The 22,496-nt window shown below is 39.0% G+C and overlaps 1 protein-coding gene and 1 non-coding gene across 3 annotated transcripts in view; one reads left to right on the top strand and one right to left on the bottom strand.

The window, feature by feature from the left end:
• Virma (vir like m6A methyltransferase associated) overlaps positions 1-22,496 on the top strand; it is an 88,442-nt gene that overhangs the window by 39,329 nt on the left and 26,617 nt on the right. For both annotated transcript variants that reach the window (XM_008847836.2, XM_008847837.2), the window contains exons 9-15: positions 6,530-7,021; positions 8,736-8,890; positions 12,854-12,936; positions 16,307-16,400; positions 16,547-17,091; positions 17,613-17,848; positions 18,486-18,738. In XM_008847836.2, coding sequence (XP_008846058.1) covers positions 6,530-7,021; positions 8,736-8,890; positions 12,854-12,936; positions 16,307-16,400; positions 16,547-17,091; positions 17,613-17,848; positions 18,486-18,738 — 1,858 coding nt within the window. The remainder of the gene's footprint in view (positions 1-6,529; positions 7,022-8,735; positions 8,891-12,853; positions 12,937-16,306; positions 16,401-16,546; positions 17,092-17,612; positions 17,849-18,485; positions 18,739-22,496) is intronic.
• Positions 21,608-21,730, bottom strand: LOC115072852. The gene has a single exon (XR_003851855.1). It is a non-coding gene; the product is annotated as a U6atac minor spliceosomal RNA (small nuclear RNA).

Raw genomic sequence — 22,496 nt, 5'->3', positions numbered from 1 at the left:
TCACTTTGTAGACCAGGCTGGCCTCGAACTCACAAAGATCCGCCTGCCTCTAACTCCCAAGTACTGGGATTACAGGTGTGTGCTACCACCCCGGCCTTCTTTCTAATTTTTTAATGTAGGCACTTAGAGCTATAAACTTCCCTCTTAGGACTGCTTTTAAAGTGTTCCAGAAGTTGTATTGTATTGTCCTTTTTATTGAATTCCAGGAATTGTTTTCTTTCTTTCTTAATTTCTCCCTTGACCCACTGGTTGTTTAGGAGTGTGCTGTTTAATTGCCATGAGTTTGTGTAGTGACTAGGGCTTTCTCCAATGTTGATTTTGAGCTTTATTGCATTGTGGTCCAATAGACTGCATGGAATTATTTAAATATTTTTGTATTTGTTGAGGCTTGTAGCCCAGTATGTGTTCAGTTTTTGAAAAAGTTCCGTGGGGTGCTGAGTAGAAAGTGTATTCTTTGGTGCTTGGGTTGAATATTCGAAATATGTCTGTTAGGTCCTTTTCATGTATGGTATCATTTAATTCAGACCTCTCTCTGTTTATTCTTTGTCCAGTTGACCTGTCTAATGGAGACAGTGGGGTATTGAAGTCCCCTACTATTACTGAGTTGGGGTTAATCTGTGTCTTAACATCCTGTAATGTTTTTATGAATTTGGGTGCACCAGAGTTTGTTGCATATATGTTAAGGATTATAATATCTTCTTGGTTAACTGTTCTTTGATTGGAATGAAGTGACCCTCCTTATCTCTTCTGATTAATTTTACTTTGAAGTCTATTTTGTCAGATATTAGAATCGCAACCCCTGATTGTTTCGTAGTGCCATTTGCTTGGAATATTCTTTTCCATCCTTTTACTTAAGGTAGTGCCTGTCCTTGAAGGTGAGATGGGTTTCTTGCAGACAGCAAAGAGATAGATTTTGTATCTTTTTAAAAAAAATTTTTATATATTATTTTTATTTTATGTGTATGAGTGTATTTCCTGCATGTGTGTGAGAGCACCCATGTCATGCAATGCCGCGGAGGTCAGAAGAGGGCTTCGGATTCCCCTGGAACTGGAGTTACGGATGGTTCGTAGCTGCCATATGGGTGCTGGGAATAGAACCCAGGTCCTCTGCAAGAGCAGTCAATGCTCCTTAACCGCTGAGCCATCTCTCCAGACCCAGAGTTTGTATCTTAATCCATTCACTTAGTCTGTGTCTTTTGACTGGGGAGTTCAGTCCAGTGATATTTAAGGTTATTATTGAAAGATGTGTATTGGTTGCTGTCATTTTGATTTTTGTTTGCGTTCTCTTCTAATTTTGTGTTTCCTCAATTATACCTTTGTTTTCTTTCGTTGCCTCTGGGGTACAGTTGTTTGTCTCTCTGCTCTCTGTATTGCTTTAAGTATTCTTTAAAGGGCTGGTTTTGTGGACATGTATTCTTTTAAGCTATTTGTGTCATGGAAGATTTTTTTTCCTCCATCAATTATAATAGACTTTTTACCTGGGTAAAGTATTCTGGGCTGGCATCTATTGTCCTGTAGAGCTGGAAATACCTTAGTTCAGCCAGCCTCTTTTTGCTTTCATAGTTTGCATTGATAAGTCAGCTATAATTCTGATGGGCTTTCCTTTGTGTGTGACCTGTTGTTTTTCTTTTGCTGCTTTCAGTATTCTCTCTTTTTTCTGTACATTTGGGGTGTTTTTACTATGATATGTTGTGGGGAATTTCTTTTCTGATCCTGTCTATTTGGTGTTCTGTGTGCTTCTGTATTTGTATGGGGATGTCTTTCCTTAATTTTGGAAAATTCTCTTCAGTCTTGTTTAAGATCTGGTCAATACCATTAACCTGAAATTCTTCTCCTTCCTGTATTCCTATGATTTGTAGATTTGGTTTTTTTCATGGTGTCCCACATCTCGTGCATATTTCATTCCTGTGTTTTTTAAAACACATTTCCATAATCTTTGCTTGAGTGGTCCAATTCTTCAGCTTTTCCTCCAGTGTTGATATTTTGTTTTCCATTTCTTTTATTCTAGCGGTGAGGCTTTCCCCTGTTGTTTCAAGTTGGCTAATGAGCTTTGTAGTTCCTTCTTCATTTCTGCCTGAGTTTTCTTCAATGTTTCTATCTCTTTCTCTTATTTTTAAATATTTTATTATTTTTATTTTATTTGTATGAGTGTTATGCCTGTATGTAAGTGCACCCGTGTCGTGCAGTGCCCTTGAAGTTCAAAAGAGGCTGTCGGATTCCTTGGAACTGGAGTTATGGACAGTTGTTAGCTGCCATGTGGGTGCTGGGATTTGAACCCGGGTCTTCTGCAAGAACAGTTGGTGTTCTTAACTGCTGAGCTATCTCTCCAGCCCTGTTTCTTTCTCTTTTGTGAATTAATTCAGAAGTTTATCCCTATCTTCTTTTAGTTCTTTGATTTGTTTGTTCGTGCGTTCTTTATATTCGTTGAATTCCTTGTTCATGTTTATGATTGTTCTTTTAAATTCAGTATCCTGAGTTATCTCTAGTGGGTTCTCCTTGTAGAACTCTTCTACAGGATTGATGGAGTTTGGTGGGGACGTAGTGTTTTGGCTTTCTATTTTATTACTATTTCATTGTAATTTTGGCCTGTGAATTTCTTTTGTTGTTTATGATTCTGATATGGGATTTAAGTTGAAGTATGCTTCTGTTTGTATTATCCGGGTGCCTAGATCCTTTCTTTATTGGTTATATAAAGCTGGTTGGTATAGGGTTCAGGTTCTCTCAGGTTTAATTTGGAGGGAACTGATGGCTTCAGATCAGCTATTTAGGAGTACCCACCGAAGCCTAATTCAGGTTCCAGCCAGGTACACTCAGGCTTCCTTCACCATGTGGAGGCAGGATCCAGGCAGTCCGCTGTGTTCTCAGCCCCTATGCCAGAGGGAGGCCAGAACTTGGCACTCTCTGGTGGTCTACTGAGATGAGAGCAGCTACGCTGATGGAGTTGAAACCCACCCTCTCATGCTGTCTGCTAGGATCTCAGCCTTAGCCTACCAAAGCCAGATCTGCCCTGGGTCCTTGAGAGGGGCTTCACAAAATCCCAGGTAGGGGGATGGATATGGTGCAGTTAGGGGAAGCTCACTACCCCGTGGAGGCAGGATGCAGGATCTGGGGGTCTCAGGCAGTCCCCTGCGTTCTCAGCCCCTCTGCCAGAGGGAGCCAGAGGGAGGCCAGAACTGGCACTCTCTGGTGGTCTCCTCCGGGTTGCATTTTTGTAGTTAGGAAGGTCTTGCATATTTTGGAATTGTAGATATGCTTAAAGTAGTGTTCCAAAAGTTTATGTTGCAAGATATAGTGATGGTAATTGGAGTTACTAGGTAAATAAGCAAGTGTGATGATGCTAGGTACCAGATATTAAGTATTTGACTTAATACAATATATGTCTCAAGGGTGGAAGATCAAATACTGTGCTAATTTTGAGAGTCTGTGAGAGAATAATTTCCAGCCCTTAGCAGTGGGACTTCCTAGATAAGAGAGATTGTGTGGAGTCAAAGACTTTGAGAAAAAGTCTCCCTGCAGCCACACCTGGCCTGAAACTCAGTCTCGCCTTGATCTCACAGAGAATCACCTGCCTCTGCCTTTCAGGTGCTGGAATTAAAGAAAGGCTTAAGCCACCATACCTACCTCTGGAACCATGGTTTTATTGGCAGAAACTGGTAAACTAGGTGTCAAGTTTGGAAAGAAAATAATTGCATTTTAGAAGGATTAGTTTGAAGTGATAGGAAGGCTCTAACATGTTTGTTTGGAGGGGCCTCCAGAACCAGTCCCCAAAATCTCTAGCAAGACTTATAGGTCTCAGTGAGTGGTGTTCAGAAGGACACAGTCTAGAGTTTGAGGAAACCAGTCACAGGCTTCTAGAACCTCTCAGTGGAATCACACAGGACCTGCTTAATTTTCCCAGCAAGTTTGTGTCAACATATGTGGAATGTTACCTGCTCTTTAGAAACTTGGCACTATGGCTTTTTTCAAAATTAGTATTACTATTAATATAATGTTTTGATTCATCTATGAAATGTGAAATGAATATATTGATCTAATTGGTGCACAGACTGGTTTTTTTTTTTTTTGAGGATTTCCATGGTGTATCAGAATTCTGTACTCCCCAAAGAAAGCAGGAATTCAGCATAAACCATATTTACACAAATAACTTAGACACAGCGAGCCATTCTTAATTGGGGGAGTGGTGGCACAGCTTTAGTCCCAGCATTAGGGAGATAGAAGCAGGTGAATCTATGTGAATTAGAGACCAGCCTGATCTACCTATTGAGTTCCACGCCATCTAGGGTTATACAGTGAGACCCTGTCACAAAAGAAAAGTGGGTCTTCATGGGAACAACCATTTGAGGCCTGCTGTATTAACTGTTTTTCAAGCAATCCATAAGGAAGTGAATAATTTTGTCTTTCTGAGTTATCTTTAGGTAAGCAGTAACTGGGGGATATTATGAATACCACAATATTAATAAGCTATTGGCATTAATATTATAAGAATAGTATAAGGCCGAGTGTGGTTCCTCATGCCTTTAATCCCAGCACCTGGGAGGAGAGGCAGAGGCAGGTCAATCTCCATGAGTTTTGAGGGTAGCCTTCTCTATGTAGTTCAAGGCCAGCCAGGGGTACATAGTGTAACTCTGTCTCAAAAAAAGAAAGAAAGAAAAAAAAAAGAATATTATAGAAGCCCAAATTTTATCAACAAAAAGATTAAAGGGTCATTTGGTCTTTGATAGGGATAAATTCTCAACTTTAATATACCTATTGTTTTGACGGGTGTTTACAGAAATGATTCTATTTATAATGACTACACATAAGAAGTCAGACTTTCATTTTTCTGTTTTGTTAGATCTTATACTTTAAATTTTTTTTTTTTTAATCTACTCTTTTTCTTCTTAAACTCTTTAAGCTTTGGGCCTGGAGAGATGGCTCAGTGGTTAAGAAGACTGGCTGTTCTTGCAGAAGATAGGCTTTGAATCCCAGCATCCACATGGTGGTTAGCAACTGTGTTAGCTCCAGTTCCAGGGGCTCTTCTGCCCTCTACTGTCCTCTGTGGGCATTGCATGACACGGGTGCAGTCATATATGTGTTCAGGCAATACATGCATACACATAAAAATATAAAAATAATTTTTAAAAATCTTTAAGCTTTGTTTAAAAAATGCTAATTTTAGAAGAGTTTATCTAGGCATGGCGGCCCGTGCCTATAATCCCAGCACTCTTGAGGGATGAGGCAGGATTTCCACAAGTTTGAGACCAGCCTTGCCTTAGTATCAGGCCAATCTGGGTTATAGAGTCAGGACTGGAGAGATGACTCTGCAGTTAAGAGCATTGGCTGTTCTTGTAGAGGACATGGATTTGGTTCCCAGCACCCACATGACAGCTAACAAGTGCCTGTAACGCCAGTTCTAGGGATCCAACTTCCTCTTCTGAGCACATACATGCTGAATTTACATGGATGCACACAAAGTGCTCATACACATAAACTAAAAATAAATTTAAAAATATAAATTAATACATAGACATTTTAAAGTCCTCAGTGCCACTTGTATCTATTTTGCAATACTGAATAAATTTTGATGCACCCCCTCCCCACAGATTATTCATACTGAAGAATAGTTCGGGGGCTCGTAGTAAGATGGCTTAGTGGATAAAGGCACTTGTCACCAAGCCTGCATACTTGAGTTTGATCCCTGGAACCCACATGATGGAAAGAGAGAACCAATCCTTGAAAGTTGTCCTCTGATCTCTGCACGTGTACTGTGTCATACTCAAGTGCATGTATCTACACACACACACACACACACACACAGAAAAGGAAGGAAATACTAAAAAAAAAAAAAAAAAAAAAGTTCTGAAGTCAGAGCATAGTAGCTTACAGTTACAGTCACTCAGTTGGGTGAGGCAGGAGGATAATCATGAATTCAAGGTCAGCCTGGGCTGCATTAGTGATCTCCAGGCAACCTGAGCTACAGTGTGAGACCCTGACTCAAAATACAAAAGAAGTAGTTGTTAGGTTTGGTAAAAATGGACTATGTGTAGTGTTAACTGTTTACATGCTGTAATTTAAAATTTGTACTTTTTTTTTTCTCTAGAGATACTAATTCCTAGCTATAAGAAACCTTAGGTCCACCATATTTTTCAATACTATTTTTCCTGGATACACTAATTCACATAGATTGACATATTACAATAAGGTTAAGACTATGGTGAAAAGGAAGTATTTGGTAAATGGCTTGAAAGAAGACCCAGAATTAGTCATGATTAAGTCAGAAGAGAGAAAACTTATCATCAATCATTTGACTATCTGTGGAGTATTCAGGAGAATGCATTCTAGAACTTTTACTTTATTTGACTTTATGGAGAAAAGACTTACTACTTACATTATAATAATTATTTGCTTATGATAAAAGCAGTATATTTGAGTGTATCTGAGGATAAGGATTAAGGCCATTAAAATTTTGCTTTTATACTGTCTTGTGAATTTTCAATAAATGAAGACTGCTTTGCACTTACTTGACATGTATCAATTAACTTTTCTACAGGTATCTTCACAGTCATCACTTCTTGGAGTTGGTTACTTTGCTTCTGTCGATTCCGATAACAAGTGCCCACCCTGGTGTGCTGCAAGCCACAAAAGATGTCTTAAAGTTTCTTGCACAGTCACAAAAGGGTCTTCTTTTTTTCATGTCAGAATATGAAGCAACAAATTTGTTGATCCGAGCTCTGTGTCACCTTTATGATCAAGATGAAGAGGAAGGTCTCCAGTCTGAAGGTGGTGTTGATGATGCATTTGCCTTGTGGCTACAGGACTCAACACAGACATTACAGTGTATTACAGAACTGTTCAACCATTTTCAGCGTTGTACAGCCAGTGAAGAAACCGACCATTCAGATCTCCTAGGCACCCTTCACAATCTTTATTTGATTACTTTTAATCCTGTGGGAAGATCAGCTGTTGGCCATGTTTTCAGCCTCGATAAAAACCTTCAAAGTCTCATCACTCTAATGGAGTATTATTCCAAAGAAGCCTTGGGGTAATTTTCTATTTACTCCTTAAAATTTCAGTTATATATATAATTGATAGTTATCGGTAAAAAATAAGTGCTTTATCACTAATGGGCTAGTTTCTTTAAAAAAGGTATCTCTTTTGGCACACACACACACACACACATATAGCTATATCCTATATGTCTTTTAGCATAATATATTACTTGCTAATTAAGAATCAGCATAATAGGAATCTCTAAGATGTGGCTGGTATGCAGTGCTTTCAGCTACTTTTCGTTACCCCCATGGTGTTGATAAATATATATTATCCCTGCTGATTTGTGTAGAGGGGAATTTAAAGCCCAGGAATATATACCTTGAGTGAGCACACTCTCTTACATTCTTCTGCCTTTGCTTTCTAAACCATTCATGGTGCTCTGATTTCAGAATGTTTTGCCTAAATGGGGGGAATTTGGAAAGATAATGGTATTGAAGAACCTGCCCAGTAGGGCAGAGGACTTTAGTGTCACAAAAAACAGTAACATACAGATAACTACTTTCACAGTGAAGACTTGGTATAACTCAAGTGACTTATGAAAGGCCAGCTGCAGTGGCTTCTATGCCTAGCTATAGTATCTGTTAATAATTCTGTAATGGAAGACCGAGTAAGGATGGTAGATAATCACATTTGTTCCAATTTTTCCAAGATTGGATGGAGATTTTAAAGGAGACCAATGAAGTATACTTCCTAATATATCATTGTTAATGAAATATACTTGTTAATATTTCATTGTTCAAGCAGGGTGTGGTGGCGCACACCTTTAGTCCCAGCATTTGGGAGGCAGAGGCAGTGGATCTCTGGGAGTTCAAGGCCAGCCTGGTCTACATAGTGAGTTCCAGGCCAGCTGGGGCTACAGGGAGACCCTGTCTCAAAAAAAAAAAAAATCATTATTCATTTGTTCTTGTTAATTTTACTTTACATTGTATGCTTTTATTTTTATATACAGCTGTCCCTCCTTACCCATAGGCTCTGCTTTTATAGACATAACAATAAAAAATAAAAAAATATGTAGAATGCTTGGTCATGGTGGTACATGCCTGAAATCCCAATACTTGGGAGGCAGAGGCAGGAGGATTGTTTGAAGTTTGAGACTAGCCTGGGCTGCAGAGTAAAAACCTGTCTGATAAAAAAGGAAAGGGTGGATGCAGAAATGCTTTGCGCCTGGTATGGTACTGCATAACTATATTCCCAATACTTGGGAAGCTGAGACAGGAGTGTACATTTAAATCCATCCTTTGCAACAGAGTAAATTTCAGGCGATCCTGGAATATATAGTGACTATGTCTACATGGAACATGTACAAGCTTTTTTCTTTTTACTCTGTAAACAATACAATAACTCTTCATGTATCTACATTGTATTAAGTTTTATAAACAATCTAAAGATGATTTAAAGTAGGTGGGAAGATGTGCATACATTCTGTGTAAATAGTGTGCCAGAGTCTCCATGGACTTTGGTATCCACTGGGGTCCTGGAACCAGTATCCCATGGATACAGAGGGATGACTGTTGGTAATACTGTTTTCAGGTAAATTGAAAGTGAAGTGTAAAATCTTGATTTCTTGTCTTTAAGAAGTTAAGTAATGTAGTCTCATTGTGTATTTTCTTGATCTCTTTAATACTACATACGAAAAATCGTTTAAAATTACTCTTGAAAAGGTGTTTTCTTCTTCCAAACTTAAAAACCTTATTTTGTTTCAGTGATTCCAAGTCTAAGAAGTCTGTAGCTTATAACTATGCATGCATACTTATTTTGGTGGTGGTTCAGTCTTCCAGTGATGTCCAAATGCTAGAACAACATGCAGCATCTCTCTTGAAGCTTTGTAAAGCAGATGAAAACAATGCTAAATTGCAAGGTATGGTACCTGGAGTCATTTTAAGCATTTGTGTTACATCTGAAAAGGCTTTGAATACTTATTAGTTACTCCTTTATTGTGTGCGTGCGTGCGTGCGTGCGTGCGTGTGTGTGTGTGTGTGTGTGTAGATTTGCATGCACAAAGGTTTGGAGGCCAGAGGATACATCAGATGTCTTTCTCAATTGCTTTCCACCTTATTTTTTGAGACAAGGTCTCTCACTGAACATGGAGCTCACCATTTTGGCTAGACTGGCTGGCCAGGGAGCCCCTGGGATCCATCTGTCTCCTGCCGACTAGTGCTGGCATTACAGGTGTGAACCACTGTGCCTGCCTGGCTTTTATGTGAGTGCTGGGGAACTGAACTCAGGTCTTGAAGTTTGCACAGCAAGCAGTTTACTCACTGAGCCATCACCCTAGACCGTGTTTTAAACTTCTTGCAGTTGCCTTATAGGAAAATAATTTATAAAACTAAGTGTTTGAAGCCCGGCGTGGTGGCGCACGCCTGTAGTCCCAGCCCTTGGGAGGCAGAGGCAGGCAGATCTCTGTGAGTTCAAGGCCAGTCTGGTCTACATAGTGAGTTCCAGGACAGCTGAGGCTACAGGGAGACCCTGCTTCAAAAAGACAAAAAAAAAACAAAACAAAAACTAAGTGTTTGATAAAGTGTTTTAGAATATAAGTGAAAAAGTTTGAAAGTGACTTTTCTTTAAAGTAATGAAAATATGGTCTAGCTAATTAAAATGGATAGAAGAAATCGTAGGTTAATTTTTGGGTATGGTTTTGCTTCTGTGTATTTTTTGCTATATTTCTGTATGTTTGCACTGTTCTTTCTGAGTTAACCTACAAAGCTACTTGTAACATATTTGTACTGCCTTCAGAAGTGAAGGGTAGTGGGACTGGAGATATGGCTCAGCAGTTAAGAACATGGACTACTACAGAGTTTGATTCCCAAATCTCATACCAGGTGGCTCACAACCACCTGTAACTCCAGCTCCAGGGGGATGATCACTTCTGTTCTCCTGGAGCTCTGCATTCACATGTGTGTGTGCACACATGCATTGCTTGCATGCATGTAGCTGCACCTATGTCATGCAATGCCCGTGGAGGTCAAAAGAGGATGTCAGATCCCCTGGAACTGGAGTTAGGGCAGTTATTAGCTGCCATGTGGGTGCTGGGAATTGAACCAAGGTTCTGCAGCCATCTCTCCAGCCCCCAAAATAATTAAAAAATTTAAAAAGTGAATAGGCCAGGTGTGGGGGAATAGGTTTCCAGTACTCTAATAGATTGGATCTGTAATCCAAACATTTAGGAGGTTGAGGCAAGAGGTTTTCAGGAAAAAAAAATAATAAAGTGTAATGATAATGAACATGATTTTTTTTTAAATTATGTTTTTTTAAATACAGGTCTTGCTTTCTAGCATAGGGTGGACTTACTGTGTAGCTCAGGCTGGTCTTAAATTCTTGGTAGTCTCTTCCTGCTTCAGTCTCCCTAATGCTGAGATTACAGACATAAGTCATCACACCTGGCCCATTGTCTTTCTTTTTTAAAAATATATTGGATTTATTTTTATTTTATGTGTAAGAATGTTTTTGCCTGCATTTGTGTAAGTGTATCATGGGTATACAAGACCCTCGGAGGTCAGATGAGGGCATTGGATCCCCTGAATGTGGAGTTACTGATGGTTGTTAGCCACTATGTGGGTGTTGGGAACTGAACCCTGGTCTGCTGCAAGAGTAGCCAGTGTGCTTAACCTCTGAGCCATCTCTCTAGCCCCTGAATATGATTTCTTAAGGTCTCTGTGTTATTGAATAAAGATTTTCACAATTTCATGTGAGTAGTCTTCTTCAAAAATTTACCATTACCAGTCACTTTTTCTTTCTTTCTTTCTTTTTTTTTTTTTCTTTTGGTCTTTTTGAGACAGGGTCTCCCTGTAGCCCCAGCTGGCTTGGAACTCAATATGTAGACCAGGCTGGCCTTGAGCTCAGAGAGCTTGCCTCTGCCTCCTGAGTGCTGGGACTAAAGGCGTGTACCACCATGCCCAGCAAACCAGTCACATTTTAAAAATTATTTTGTTTCCTGGCTTCCTGATTTGAGCAAGTAGAAATTTTGATAATGTTAAGTAAATTTTGTTAAAATACTTTTAAAAAATGGCATGTAGCCCCTCCCTCCATCCCTTCCTCCCTGTCTATTTCTCTTTCTCTCTCTTTCTTTCTCTCCCTCCATCTGTCCCTCCCTCCCTCTTTCTCTCCCTCTCTCCCTTCCTCTCTCTCTTTCTTTTTCTTTTTTTCTTCTCTCCCTCCCTCTCTCCCTCCTTCTCTCCCTCCCTCTATTCTGTCTTTTTTAGCTCTCAGGTGCTGGGATTAAAGGTGACACTGCCATGCCTGACTTGTAGCTTTTTCTTTTTTCTTTTCTTTTTTTTGGTCTTTTTGAGACAGGGTCTCCTGGAACTCACTATGTAGACCAGGCTGGCCTTGAACTCACAGAGATCCGCCTGCCTCTGCCTCCCAAGTGCTGGGATAAAAGGTATGTGCCACCACACCCGGCCAACTTTTTCTTTTTTTAAGACAGGGTCTCACTGTGTAGCTCCTTCTGGCCTCAAAACTCAGATCCTCCTGCCTCTACCTCCTGATGCTGGCATTACAGGTGTAATTACTGTGCCTGCTTTTCTCTTTTTAAATTATAACTTTTATGTGTAATTATAGTAAAACACATAGAATAAACTCTACTTAATAAAAAGATTGGCACACACATCACTTCAAGGGTATTACTATCTTTGTTTGCTTATTTGCTTGTTTTTGGTGCTGGGGATTGAACACAGGTCTTTGTGCCTGCCAGGCAGGCCCTGTACTAGTGAGTTCCACCCTATCCTGCTCAAAGGTACTAGTAATGGTTTACTTCTGTTTTCTGGGTGATAGGTACATAGGTATCTCTCAGTTGAGCTATATATTCTGTATAAATGCAAAAAGTAATGTAAAGTTGCCTGGGAAAAGTAAGATGTGCACAGCTGTAGCCGTCATGGAGGAATGTAGAACAAGGAGACATGCGTGCTTACCTGTACAGTGCATAAAACTGGTAAATCACTTTGGACATTACAGTGCTTTTCTTCTGTTTTTTCTTGTCCTGGGGATTGAACATATAGTCTCTCGAATGCTAAGCAAGTATTCTCCCTCTGAGCTACATTCCTTGATATTATAATAAAAGTTTTCTGTTATTAAAATTTCTTGTTAAGGGAAGAAAAGTCCCTCAGTGAACTGTCTCCTCATAGTCTTGATTCTATTAGAAATATATCTGTTGTGGGGAGTTTGGAGGCAACAGCAAAAATAGGTAAAACACTGCATTATGTTAGTTTATAATCTGATTTATAAATCTTTTTTTTTTTTTTTTGGTCTTTTTGAGACAGGGTCTCTGTAGCCCCAGCTGTCCTGAAACTCATTGTGTAGACCAGGGTGGCTTTGAACTCACAGAGATCCGCCTGCCTCTGCCTCTTGAGTAATGGGATCAAAAGCATGTGCCACTACGCCCAGCAGATTTATAAATCTTTAAAATGTTTTCAAATGACTATTGAAAAAAATTCATTTTAATTAGGTAAATTATCAGCATTTAAATATTCAAAGACACTCAGATAAATAATAATAGTCACTTAGTTTTGAATCAGCATAGTAGGGCACCATTTCATCCTTAAGTTCATGTAAAGAATTAGATACATAAAATGGGCGTGGAAGTACATGCCTGCAATCCTAGCAGTTGGGAAGTTGAGACAGGAAGATCCTAAATTCAAGGCCAATTTGGGCTACATAATGAGACCGTGTCTTGAAAAAACAGAAAAAGAATTAGATACATCTCTTTATGAAACTTAGATGATTGAAATGAACTCAGATGTGATATTTTACTTTGGAAAAAAATACCTTTATTTGTTATAAAGGCTTTTATTTTCAAGTATTATAGATTATTCTTTTTGTTTTTAAGAACTTGGCAAGTGGCTTGAACCTCTGAAAAACCTTAGATTTGAAATTAACTGCATCCCAAACCTAATTGAGTATGTTAAACAGGTAAGTAAAACTTAAGAGTGCTTTGATTTTATGAAACTTTGTGATAGTATGTCGTGGTAATAATGAACTTACTTGTGTGGTAATGTAGACAGACATCTTTGATTGACTCCTTTAACTTGTAGTATACATTTCAATATGTGGATATAGATAATGAATATACATGTATACAACACTCTATTATATTACTTTCAACTCCATGTTCTGTCCTAATTTTTCATTTGTAATGGGAATAGTATCAGGGCTGGGAGTGATGGTGGTTAAGAGCACATGCTGCTCTTGCAGAGGACTCAGGTTTGGTTCCCAGCCCCTACATCAGTTGGCTCACAGCTGCCTGTGACTCCAGTTCCAGGGAATCCAATGCCCTGTTCTAGCCTCTCTAAGCACCCATATTCATTTGCATACAAACACACATAAATAATAAATCTTTTTTAAAAATTGGGAGTAATGCTGGATGTGGTGGCGCACGCCTTTAGTCCCAGTACTTGGGAGGCAGAGGCAGGCGGATCTCTGTGAGTTCAAGGCCAGCCTGTTCTACATAGTTTCAGGCCAGCTGGGGCTACAGGGAGACACTGTCTCAAAAAGACAACAACAAAAAAAAAGGGAGTAATTTCACTTGTCATTTTTAATGGTATTTATAAGTTTTTTAAAAATATATTTAGTGTGTGTGGAGTTGCATATGTGCCATGCTGCATATGTGGCAGTCAGAGGACAACTTGGAATTGGTTCCCTCATTCCACCACATGGGGACCCAGGAATGGAGTGCAGGTCAGCAGGTTTGGTGTGATGCACCTTTACCCACTCAGTCATCTTTCCAGCCCTTCAAAAGTCTTTTCAAGTTAAATGTATGGTAATAGAACTATTAATGAAAATAATTTGACTCAGAATATTTAGGTGAAAATTATAATTCCAGTGTGTTGTTAATTTGAGGTAGTGTTATCTCTAGTTGAAATTATTCACTAAAGTTGAAATCTATAAGCTATGAAGTTCATATTAATACTGTTAAAAATTCATTTATATTTCATAATGAAAAAATCAATGCATTCATCATTAGTCTTGGAAGGTTTATGTTTTTCTTTATTTCTTACTTGATCTATTATATAGCATAGGAAGATGGGCTAAGGGTACTCATATGAATGTTTTAAACTAGAAGATCAGAGCAAACTGAATTATCTCCTGCCCTCTCTTTTATCTGTGTGAATGTGAGAGAGGGAGGAAGGAAAGGAGGAAACTACCTTGGTGGTACAATTGTAGTATTGTATTATTAAAGTAATTTATATTGCCCAATTGGTTGCTGTTCTGAAGCAATAACAAAGTATTGTTTGGGGCTATCTGGTTCAAATTTTTCTTTGTCAGTGTCTCTGCCCTTGGCTTCTCTTTAGTCTTTGACTTTTAGGAATACTTTTGTCAGCTGGGTATGGTGGAACATGCCTTTAATCCCAGCACTTGGGAGGCAGAGGCAGGCGGATCTCTGTGAGGCCAGCTGGTCTCCATAGCGAATCCAGGCCAGCTCGGGCTACCTACAGGGAGACCCTGTCTCAAAAAGACCAAAAAAAGAAAGAAAGAAAGAAAGAAAGAGAGAGAGAGAGAGAGAGAGAGAGAGAGAGAGAGAGAGAGAGAGAGAGAAAGAAAGAGGAAGGAAGGAAGGAAGAAAGGAAGAAAGAAAGAAAGAAAGAATACTTTTGTCTCCTGTGATGCCATCATGTTCTTAACTTGCTGTAAATGGCATCGGAAACTTTTCTTCATTTTATCTTTTATTTAGCAGAAACTTAATGTCTTGTAAACTCAGATTTATGTGTTCTGTGTTCTGTTTATTTGGGCATGGTAAGAGTGAATAATAAGCCAGGCGTGGTGGCGCACACCTGTAGTCCCAGCACTTGGGAGGTACAAGCACGTGGATTTCTGTGAGTTCAAGGCCAGCCTGGTCTACATAGTGAGTTCCAGGACAGCTGGGGCTACAAGGAGACTGTCTAAAAATAAATAAACAGTAAAGAGAAAAAGAATGATCTAAAGCGGAAGTGTCTGAGGGAAGGTTTTTGTTTCTGCTTTTTAGTTTATACTTTGAGACTTAGAAGTTGGAATACTTATTGTTATTTTTTCCAAGCTTTTGATTTATTTATAATGCTAGTCTGTGAAAGATACAAAAATGTAAACAAAAGCATTTGGTGTCTGGAAACACACTATAGTCAGGGGGTAAATACATAAACAGTTATGTTTCTATTTCCTCTTTCTTCCCCTTGGTATCTGCATTTTAAAAAATGGATGGCTTAGTGGTTAAGAGCACTGGCTGCTTATTCTTAGAGAGGACCTGGGTTTGAGTCCCAGTACCACATGGCAGCTAACAACTGTCCTTAACTCCAGTTCTAGGGAATCTGATGCCCTCTTCTGATCTCTGCGGGTGACATGGGTGCACTTACATACATGCACACATACACATACAAAATAAATTTTTTTTTAAAAATGGATGCTATATAGTCTGTAAACATCCACATTATCTCCTAAGTGTGTGTGTGTTTGTTTGAGACAGGGTCTCCCCATAGCCCCAGCTGGTCTGGAATTCACCAGGTAGACCAGGCTGGCCTTGACCTTGCAAAGATCCATCTGCCTGTGCCTCCCAAGTGCTGGGATTAAAGGCATGGGCCACCATGCCCTGCTCCTATTTTAAATTCTTAATACAAAGAGTCATACATTTATGTTGGCTTTGTTTTAGTACTTTAAATAAATGTGTATAGTACAATTCTTTTTCTTTATATAATATTGTACAATATAAGATGTGCCTAAGATGAAATAATTTGGAAAGATTCTTAAGCTCTAGGGTTTTTCTTGTGTTGTCTCTTCTATGTTTTTTGAGATAAGGTCATATTATGTGGCCCTGACGGCCTATAATTTACTATGTAATCCAGGTCTAGCCTCAAACTCATTGTTATCTTCCTGCTTCAGCCTCCTGGATATTGGGATTACAGGTATGCACCACCTATGCCTTAGCATTCTCATGCTTTAAGCATGCTGAAAGTGTAAAATGTGCTTATTAAAGCCTTGTGTGTGCTTTTGGTAATGGGAATTAAACCTAGGGTCTTCACATGCTAAGCCTGTACTCTGCCGCTGGAAGCTCGTGGTTTTTTTTTTTGTTTGTTTGTTTTTGGTATTTTTGAGACAAGGTCTCCCTGTAGCTCCAGCTGGCCTGGAACTCAGTAAGTAGACTAGGCTGGCCTTGAACTCACGGAGATCTGCCTGCCTCTGCCTTCCGAGTGCTGGTATCAAAGGCGTGCGCCACCACGCCCGGCTGGAAGCTCGTGTTTTTAACTCATGCTGTTTTTCTGCTGATCTCATGTGTATGAAGAAATTAAAGCTTCTGTTCATTTTTAATTTTAAGAATATTGATAACTTGATGACTGCTGAAGGAGTTGGCCTTACCACTGCCTTACGTGTTCTTTGTAATGTGGCATGCCCACCACCCCCTGTTGAAGGTAATGTAACTAATATACTTCAAACACTACTACTATACTTTAAGCCTAATATAAACATCATTTATTAAATATTCAACATTCTTAACTGATTGTTAGCATATAAGTAATTAGTTTTTCTTTTTATTCTCCTCTCATCCTGTATAAAGGTCAACAGAAAGACCTGAAATGGAATCTTGCTGTTATTCAGCTCTTTTCTGCTGAAGGAATGGACACCTTTATTCGGGTTCTGCAGAAATTGAACTCTATTTTGACCCAGCCTTGGCGGCTCCATGTCAACATGGGGACTACCCTTCACAGAGTTACTACTGTTTCGATGGCTCGCTGCACGCTCACTCTTCTTAAAACTATGTTGACAGAGCTTCTGAGAGGTGGATCCTTTGAGTTTAAGGACATGCGTGTTCCTTCAGCTCTTGTTACTTTACACATGCTCCTGTGCTCTATTCCTCTCTCAGGTCGTTTGGATAGTGATGAACAGAAAATTCAGAATGATATCATTGATATTTTATTGACTTTTACACAAGGAGTTAATGAAAAGCTCACAATCTCTGAAGAAACCCTGGCCAATAATACTTGGTCTTTAATGTTAAAAGAAGTTCTTTCTTCCATCTTGAAGGTTCCTGAAGGATTTTTTTCTGGACTCATACTCCTTTCAGAGCTGCTGCCTCTTCCTTTGCCCATGCAAACAACTCAGGTATCACTTCCATATAACATGCATCTTATAAATGACTGCAATAACACTTTAAATAAAGCCAGTGATTTTGGTAAAAACAAAAGCAAGCCTTCATCTTTCTCCCCCCCAAAAGACATAAAATAACTGAATGAGGGTGAGATAAAAACTGAAGCAAGTTGGTCTTTGAGGAAATATGAGGGTAACATTTTAAATAATTTTTGTTAAAGTGAGTTTTATTATGTTATGTATACTTGTACTTACATTTTTCTGTTATTTCAAATTCTTTTTCTCCCTTTTATCATGTTTTAGAATTTTCCAGTTAGATTGTTTCACCCATGGACTCTGCTCAACTGACTGCTAACCTGAGAACAATAAGTTTTTAGACTTGTTGGATTCAAACAATTGTTTAATTGTGTAATAGAAAATTATGTTTTAAGCATGCAGTAAAGATGTTCTTTTTATAACAATTCTTCCTGAACAGTTTTGCAACTATAAATAAATATTAAAAATCTATGTACACACACATTATACTTTTTTAACAGGTTATTGAGCCACATGATATATCAGTGGCACTCAACACCCGAAAATTGTGGAGCATGCACCTTCATGTTCAAGCAAAGTTGCTCCAAGAAATAGTTCGTTCTTTCTCTGGCACAACCTGCCAGCCCATTCAGCATATGTTACGACGTATTTGTGTTCAATTGTGTGACCTTGCCTCACCAACTGCACTTCTGATTATGAGAACTGTGTTGGATTTGATTGTAGAAGACTTGCAAAGGTATTTTCATTTTGCCTTAAGAACTTTTTTTCTCAAGTTATTCTTGACACAGATATACCTTTTCACTTAGAATTTGGAAAACAGGGTTTAGTAAGCCCAGAACACATATACATATACAGACACACAGACACACACACACACACACACACACACACACACATTAAAATATGTAAATTATTTTTCATTAGGTTTCTCTCATGTATAAGACATGTTGAAGGTCTTGATTTTAGGCTTTATTCATTTTCTTGTTGTTGTGTAGTGTGTGTGAGTATGTGTGTAAATGTATGGAAGTTGGAGAACAACTTTATATAGTTGGTGCACTCCTTTCACCTTTACATGGGTTCTGGGGGTCATCAGGGTTGCAGACAAGTGCTTTTACTCACTGAGCCATCTCCTTGGCCTAATTTTGAGCTTTTAAAAGGTGAAGTTTAAACAACTACTCTGACTTGAAATATATTATTAGAAAGTTGAGCTTTTGAAATTTTATAGTAATTGTAAAATTCCAGAAAAAGTATCATTATATCAGGAATGAGATAGTTTATGCAAGATTTGTGTGGGTTGATATGTATAGAAGATTTTAAAATAATGCCATTAAAATCAAGAACCTTGTTTACTAAATATATTGATTTTATTTCAGCACTTCAGAAGATAAAGAAAAGCAGTATACTAGCCAAACTGCCAGGTTGCTTGCTCTTCTTGATGCTCTGGCTTCACACAAAGCTTGTAAATTAGCAATTTTGCATCTTATTAATGGAACTATTAAAGGTGATGAACGATACGCAGAGATATTCCAGGATCTTTTAGCTTTGGTGCGGTCTCCTGGAGACAGTGTTATTCGCCAGCAATGTGTTGAGTATGTCACATCCATTTTGCAGTCTCTCTGTGATCAGGTATTTATAGTTGTTTATACAGTCAGTGTATGTGTTTATATGATATGTGCTTTACTGCTTCTCTTGGTATGAATCTTCACTGTAAAACGGTCACCTGTGTTTTATTACTCCTGTAATTTAGGAAGATATATTTGAGAAGATATATTTGAGAATACTCCTGTATTTAGGAAGATATATTTGAGAAGTTAATGAAAAGTAAAATGATTTTGTGCTTCATGGTTTTCTTGACTTAGCCTATGAGTTTTTTTTTTGTTGTTGTTGTTGTTGTTTTTGAGACAGGGTCTCCCTGTAGCCCCAGCTGTCCTGGAACTCACTATGTAGATCAGGCCAGCCTTGAACTCACAGAGATCCACCTGCCTCTGCCTCCTGAGTGTTGGGATTAAAGGTGTATGCCACCATGGCCGGCACCTATGAGTTTTTTTGAAGAGATTTTCCCTTTTATAGTAGTATTGCGACCTTGGCTGATTGCTGTTGTGCTGCTGTTTCAGCGTATCTTAGGGTTGATTAATATTTACTATAACAATCTTCCTTCAAATTGATACATAACAGGACATTCTTGGAATCTGTAGCTTTGTTATTGGTTGAGTTAATATGCTCTTTCGCTGACAGGGTCTCACTATGTAGCCTTGGCCGAACTAGAACTCTCTGTGTAGGCCAAGCTAGCCTCAGAGTCACAGAGCTCTGCCTGTCTGTCTCCTGAGTGCTGAGATTAAAGGCATACACCACCATGCTTGGCTATTTTTTAGTTTTTACTTGTGTATATGTTTGTGTCTCTATGCATATGTGTATATGAGTGCAGTTGACATCCCTGGTTCCCCTGATGAACCCAGTGTGTGGGTACTAGGAACTGAACTCAGGTCCTCTACAAGAGCAGTATATGTTCTTAACTATATCTGTCTTGCCCTATTTGATATTTTTTTTAGACAGGGTCTCATATAGCCCTACCTAACTGGCTTCAAACTTGGTGCATAGCCAAGGCTAGCCTAGAATTCCTGATTTTCCTGCCTCCGCTTCCCAAGTGGTGATATTACAGGTGGGTGGCACTATGCCTAGTTTGTGTGGACAACTTCTGAAGCATCAAGGGTTGCTACAGTTTTAGTGTATGTCAGATTATGACTGCTTGATAATGTAATTTTTTCTCCTGCTGTTTTATTTATTTATTTATTATTTATTTATTTATTTATTTATTTATTATTTTTGGTCTTTTTGAGACAGGATCTCTCTGTAGCCCCAGCTGGCCTGAAATTCACAGTTTGCCTGCCTCTGCCTTCCAAGTGCTGGGATCAAAGTTGTGTGCCACCACGCCTGGCTGCTGTGTGTTTTATTGACTTGATTATAGTTTCATGAGACAGTGATACTATTTTACCTTTTCATTTTTATATAGTATTATTTTTATTTTATGTGCATGAGTGTATTGCCTGCATGTAGGTAGGTGCACCTGTGTTGTGCAATGCCCACAGAGGTTATAAAATGGCATCAGGTTCCCTAGAACTGGGGTTGCAGATGGTTGTCAGGTACCATGTAGGTGCTAGGAACCAAACCTGGGTCCTGTCCAAGAGCAGCCAGTACTCTTAACTACTGAGCCATCGCTCTAGCTCCTGTTTTACCTTTTTAAAATTCATTGTGATTGGAATCTTTAAAGAATGTTTCCATGCCTATTGGCATTTTAGCTAGTCAGAATGTTCATGCCAGCTAGCCATCTGACTTTTTTTTAAGGCAGAGAATATTAGTAAAATCCTATGTTGCAAGACAAGAATCCAATTTGGTTATAGACTTAAGGAACTTTTCTGGTGTGTGACTTGTTTCCAGAAGGAGTGGACCTGATTGAAAATTTGTACCTGCAGAGGATCCATGTGATTGGTGTTGGTTAACTACTTGCCACTGGGTTTCTCATACTGCTGAATAGTGTTAGCACATTCTTATTGCCCTTATACCTCAGACTTCATGCAGAGCCTCACTTGTTGTGTTTCCCTTTTGATTCATACATGTGTGTATCACCTTTAAGCTATGTTGAATCCCAGTTTGCAGAGTGAGGAAGGAATTGTGCTAAAATATGCCCATATGCTCCTATAAAACCCAGTTTTCTTTCCTAAAAAGAGTAGTGGAAATTTCCATGGGTGTCATTAGTTAAATTTCTTATATTAGAAAGGTTGAATTTAGAAAGTATAAAAAGTAGAGGGAAATAGTTTATTGAAGATTGTGCTTGTATAAGTTTGTTTGCTCCATTTATTCCTTTTTATAAAGCTTTAAATTCCAATATCAATATTTACTAAAAGTTTAACCAAAGAATATTTATTTCTTGGAAATTTCTTTATAAACTAAAAGAGTATAAATTAGGGAATAATAATGATATAAAATATTTTACTACCAAAACACTTTTAACCATTTGAAAATTGAAACTACACTAAGTACAGTACAGAAGGAAAATTTAAAATTTAAATTAGCATACGGGGGCTGGAGAGATGGCTCAATGGTTAAGAGCACTGTTCTTGCAGAAGACCTACGTTCGAATCCCCATACCCACATGGCAGCTAACAACTGTCTGAAGCTCCCAATTCCGGGAGACCCGCTACCTTCTTCCCCTCCTCCATGGGCACGGTACAACATGGGTACAGTTACATACATGCAGGCATAATGTTCATACACAGAACAATAAAAATAAATTAGCATATAGAGTAACAAGATCCCTTATGATGGCATTTTTGTACATGCTTGCTTTTGACTGGTCCTTTATCTTCTTCCATCCAAGTACTCCATTTGTCCCCTTTGCCCCTTGTAGTCTCTCTTCCACTTTCACATCTCATGTAGTCTGTTATCCTCCCCACTCCTTAGAAATTCTTAGGCAGAGAATATTAGTAAATATTCTGGGATAAAAATCTAGTTAGATGCCAGAAAGTAAGTGGAAAGGCCTTAATATTTGTGTTGTTAGACCCGAGGGCCTCTTCCGTCCTTATCAAAGGGAATGCTAAATTTCTTTTTTTGTATGCAAATGGAAGATTTAAAAAAAAATTTTTTTTAGGGCTGGGCGTGCTGGCATGCACCTCTAATCCCAGTACTTGGGAGACAGAAGCAGGCAGATAATCTTGTGAGACAGAAGTCAGCCTGGTCTCCACAGGGAGTTTCAGACCAGCTGAGGCACAGGAAGACCCCTTCTCAAAAAACCAAAAAAAACATTGAGACAGTGTCTCCCTGTAGCCACAGTTGGCCTGGAACTCCCTATGGAGACTAGGCTGGCCTCAAACAAAGATCTGTCTGTTTCTGCCTCCCAAGTGCTGGGATTAAAGGCGTGGGCCACTATGCCTGCCCCACCCCCAATTTAAAAAAATATATATTTTATTTATTATTTTTTGTTTTTATGTGTATGACTGTATTGACTGCATGTATGTGAGTGCACCTTTGTTGTGCAGTGCTGTGGAGGTCAGAAGAGGGCGTCAGATTCCCCTGGAACTGGAGTTAAGTACGGTTCGTAGCCTCCATGTGGGTGCTGGGAATCAAACCCAGGTCCTCTGTCAGTGCTCTTAACCACTGAGCCATCTCTTCCAGCCCCCCAATTTTTATTTTTAAATAAAAAATAGTGTAAAGTGGATGAGCGTGGTGGTATACGCTTTTAATCCCAGCACCTGGGAGGCAGAGGCAGGCCTTTCTCTGTGAGTTCAAGGCCACCCTGGTCTCTTTAGGGAGTTCCAGGCCAACTGGGGCTACAGGAAGACCCTGTCTCAAAATGACAAAAAAAGAAAGAAAAGAAAAAAAAAATAGTG

The sequence above is a fragment of the Nannospalax galili genome, unplaced genomic scaffold (assembly GCF_000622305.1).
Source record: "Nannospalax galili isolate Female #2095 unplaced genomic scaffold, S.galili_v1.0 scaffold183, whole genome shotgun sequence".
Classification (NCBI taxonomy): Eukaryota; Metazoa; Chordata; class Mammalia; order Rodentia; family Spalacidae; genus Nannospalax; species Nannospalax galili.
The sequence above is the reverse complement of the archived record's forward strand: the minus strand, read 5'-3'. Positions and strand labels throughout refer to the sequence as shown.